Here is a 4,460-nt window from a genome sequence, read left to right as displayed (position 1 = left end):
ATGTAGATAGATAGCCCCCTTTGCCATTTGGGTGGCAAAGCCATGAAAAGTTTGTGCCTGTGCACCTGTATACATATTATGTGATGATTTTCAATCATCACATATAATCAGTCAGCTACTCAATTAGCATGACAGGTATGTCCTGTTTCTAAGCACCTGTTCTATATTTGTTTGCAATCATTAACTTTTTTGCTCTTAATAGACCAAATGGACTCACTCAATGTTGACTACCAATTCAAATCTCCTGGGGTTAAGATTGTTTATTATATTATTTATTCTGTATTGTATTTGCATTATCAGGTTAAATGATACGGAAATACCTGGAACAAAACTTTTTATTCCCAAAGGGTCTGAATTGGGTATAATATTGAGCTAGCCGATTTGGTCTATTGAGGACACAAATAGACTGAATGCATATAAATGGCGGCCAAAAATGTACTTTTGTTTATGCGCTAATTAGACTCACTAGCCTCGTTTGCATGGACAAAATACAAAATAAATGTTGCATAAGAGCGAAGCTGGTGAGTCTTATTAGCACATAAACAAAAGAATATATTTTTGGCTGCCATTTATGCATTCGGTCTATAATATTGTTGCTGCTCCATTAACTCTGGCCAATAAATATAAGCATAATAAAAAATATTCATTGTAAATAATTTATCTTGCAGCTGCTGTTACCATTTTGCAGTTATTATGTATCGTACAATTATTATTATTATTATTATTATTATTATTATTATTACCATTTTATATTATAATACTGTAATAATGACTTCTTTTTAAACTCATAGTTGTTGAAGTACGTTAGCGTGGACTAGCGCTTTCAGTTGTTTATCTTTAGCAGTATCATGCTTTTACTCGAAAAATTAAACCTTCACCCGAACCCATATCCGTGCCAGATCAGCTTCCAAATATGAGTAATAAGAAGGTTATAGGTTCGATTTCATTTTGGAATCCTGTTATCTTCATTTCAGTCGTTGAGGGACGCATGTAACTAAATAGCCACTGTAAAACACGGAACGTAATAAAAACTACCATCACGCTGACGACAGTGAGTGGTTACATAGTAGTCACATGACAAAACAGCTGTCATGTGACAACAGCACGTCCCTTTTGAGAGATGGGCATGTGACCTTGATCATTATTACGTTTTATTACGTCCTGAGTTCTTAGCCATTTTTTAGATGGATTATAGATTCGGGAACGAGATATGAAATTTTTTTACTTTTGATTTGACTTTCCTGATAATAGATTATGAATAATTTCTAGGCACACCACCTCACCTGAACAGTTTAAATGGAAATCCTTCAAAAGAAAAACCAGAAAGACATGAAAGACCCAAAAGGAATGAGACGCCAACATCAAAGCGAAGCCATTCGGCTGAAATAGCGAGAAGCAGGATTTTCCAAAACGCTTCATCAGGTTCTGAACAACTAACCAAAAGCCAGAGCTATACAGAGGGGATCAAGATGGGTACCAGTGAACACGTTAAGGACAATTTTGACAAAAAAGATCCGCACTCAAAGGACCATTATCCAGAAACGCCAGCATACTCTAAGTCAGATCCAATGATGTCAGATGATGTAAAAAAGGTACATGTCAAGTTCAGCTCTTTCAATCACGCTGATAACGCCAAGTGCCCGCAAACTAGCAACGACGCAATTGCTAACAGACAAGGATTCCACAATCAGCGGCTGCTGGATCAGACAAGGTTCTCCGACTCGCCAGAAAGTGGAAAAATCTCCAACGAAGCACTCGCTTATGAGCAATCCAAAACCGAAAACGACCCAAAAGAAAGTTTGTTCCAGACAGAATCGGTCCCTCCTTCCACATCCGCACATTCAAAGCCCGAAGAAATGCCAGAGCCATTAGTGAGGCAATCAGAAGAAACCGAGGAGACCGAAAGCAACTCAGAAAAGGAACACATGGATAAAGGTGCAAAAATATTTAAGACACACAGAGATGCTGAACAAGTCGACGAATTTGTCTCAGAATCAAGAGTTTCAGGTGCAGAAGGTACTTCCCTCGAGCAAAATATTGTTGAAGTGGACAGCTCTTCCAGAGTCTCTCCAGGTAATTTCCACGCATCTCAAGCCGAAGAAATTAAGGTTGAATCTTTAAGTACATTGAATGAAATAAAGGCTAAAAGAGAAACTTCTCTTGGCACCAAAAAATCGCCTGCTTCAAAGGCAGTAACGGAGGGTTCAACCAAGTCTCTTCGGTGCAGAAGCGTCACAAGGAAAAAGGATGATGACAAGTGTGTTAGCAGCAGCAACCCTGATGTTGCTGTTACAGAAAGGTCGTTTGGTCACCAGGTGGCAACATCAAAAAGATCTAATTCCGCAGGGAAATTAGACAAACCGGAGAAAGGACTTTCTAATGAGAGGACTCCCACAAGAGGATCCTTGAGAGAGAAAAAGCTGCAATCAAACGGCGGTAATACTTCTTTAAGAAACCAAACACCAACCCCTCAAACCAAGTCTCGTGGACACAGTCTGGTTCAGGATAACTCCAAATCCTCCTTGGCTGCGAAAGCTTCCAACAAAAGTTTGATCGAGATGAAATCCTCGTCTCGCCCATCAAGTGCACAGTCCACATCAGAAGAAAAGACAGAACGATCTGTGAGTCGTTTACGAGAAAGCAAGCTATTTCAAAACTCTGGACAGCCTCCTGGATACGGACCACTACAGAGTAATTCCAGAGGCTCTGTGGCTGATGATGAAAGTTTTCCCGAGATAAAATCTTCATCTCGCTCATCTAGTGCAAGGTCCACATCAGACCACATGCCAAAACGATCTGTGAGCCGTTTAAGGGAAACCAAGCAATTTCAGAACTCTGGCCAGCCTCCTGGACATGGACAAATACAGGATATCTCCAGAGCCTCAGTCTCTGCAAAATCTTCAAAAGAAAGTTTGTTCGAGATGAAATCTTCATCTCGCGCCTCAAGTGCACGGTCCACGTCAGACGAAATGCCAAAACGATCTGTTAGTCGATTAGGAGAAACCAAGCAATTTCAGAACTGTGGACAGTCCCCTGCACACGTTCCAATGCAGAATTTGTCAAGAGACTCCTTAGCTGCAAAAGGTTCTGAAGAACGTTTGCTCGAGATGAAAGCTTCGTCTGGTGTCTCAAGTGTACAGCCCTCATCAGACGAAATGCTGCAACGATCTGTTAGTTCTTCAGAGGAAACCAAGCAACTTTGTAACTCTGGACAGCCTCCTGGCCACGGGCCACCACAGAATCATGCCAGAGCGTCCTTTTCTGTTAAAGGTTACAATGAAAGCTTTCCCGAGATTTCATCTCGAGCAGTTTCAAGTGCACGGCCCACATCAGACATAAAACTAAAACGGCCTGTTAGTGGATCAGGAGAAACCAAGGAATTTTAGAACTCTGGACAGACTACGGAACGAGGACAAATTAACACCAAATTTACAGCTTCCTTGCCTGTAAAGGGTTCCAGTGAAAATATGGTTGAGATAAAACCTTCATCTCGCGCATCAACGCCAAAACGATCTGCGAGTTCGTCCGGAGAAAGCAAGGAGGGCAAAAACGGTTTCGAGCGTAATGCTGAAGAGGAATTATTTGAAAATCTGTCGAGAAAATACAGTAACTCTACATTCCCGCAGCCTGTTTGTAAAGACAGAAAACGCCCGGGAAGCGCGACTTCAAGCCGCAGACGAAGCATAGGCTCTGCTGAAAACTTGAATGGGATATGTTCAACGACATACCTAGAGGAAAAGCTTGGAGAGCGTGTGAAGTCTTCCCCGCGGTCCGATAAGCGGCCTTCCAGCGCCCGCAGCCAAGCATCAAAACATTTTGAGATTTTGAACTCCACACAGACTTTGAAATGTGCCAGTCCATCTTATCCTGAGTTGCGACCGAAATGTGGTCGTCGTCAAAGAGCACCTCCTAACATGGTGGATATTCCTCGTTCTGAGACAGCAGAACCAAAGATGTCTTCGGCATCATCGCCCTCTCCAAGGAAAGGCGTCAATAACTTGGCTTAATTGCTTAACATGAGTAATCAGAACTTCAGAAAACTTAACGATTGTTGCTTTTGTTTGTTTGAGGAGTTTTATTTTTCGGTTAATAAATATGTTTGAATACAACGCGTCTTGTCTGCACTTTTTATGTTTATAAGGATTATTAGTTCCTATGAATTCTAGGACGGGACGATTTAATACACGACTTGTTGAAGGATGAATGTTAAGCTGTCAGTTTAAATCTGAAATCATTCAATACTAAAAGCATGAAAAATGAGAACCTGGGATTTTCTAATCCCCTTAGTTTAGTGTGTTTACTATGTGCAATATCATAACTGGCATGAATGAAAATATGTCCATACACTAAACGAACATGTAAAAAGGAAACCTATGTTCTCGATTAGCCTAGATTGCAAACCCGGAAAAATCGAACAGGAGAAATCCAATACAATAACCAACAAGTGTAAACACTAAACA

The 4,460-nt window shown here is 40.9% G+C and overlaps 1 protein-coding gene across 1 annotated transcript in view; it reads left to right on the top strand.

Moving 5' to 3' along the window:
- The window catches only part of LOC138046406 (uro-adherence factor A-like), a 7,536-nt gene extending 4,150 nt beyond the window's left edge, over positions 1 to 3,386 (top strand). Inside the window, exon 4 of the mRNA XM_068893043.1 lies at positions 1,270 to 3,386. Coding sequence (XP_068749144.1) covers positions 1,270 to 3,386 — 2,117 coding nt within the window. The remainder of the gene's footprint in view (positions 1 to 1,269) is intronic.
- The last annotated feature ends 1,074 nt before the right edge of the window (positions 3,387 to 4,460 follow it).

The sequence above is a fragment of the Montipora capricornis genome, chromosome 4 (genome assembly GCF_036669925.1).
Source record: "Montipora capricornis isolate CH-2021 chromosome 4, ASM3666992v2, whole genome shotgun sequence".
In the NCBI taxonomy this organism is placed as follows: domain Eukaryota; kingdom Metazoa; phylum Cnidaria; class Anthozoa; order Scleractinia; family Acroporidae; genus Montipora; species Montipora capricornis.
This window is presented reverse-complemented; position numbering and strand designations above follow the sequence as displayed.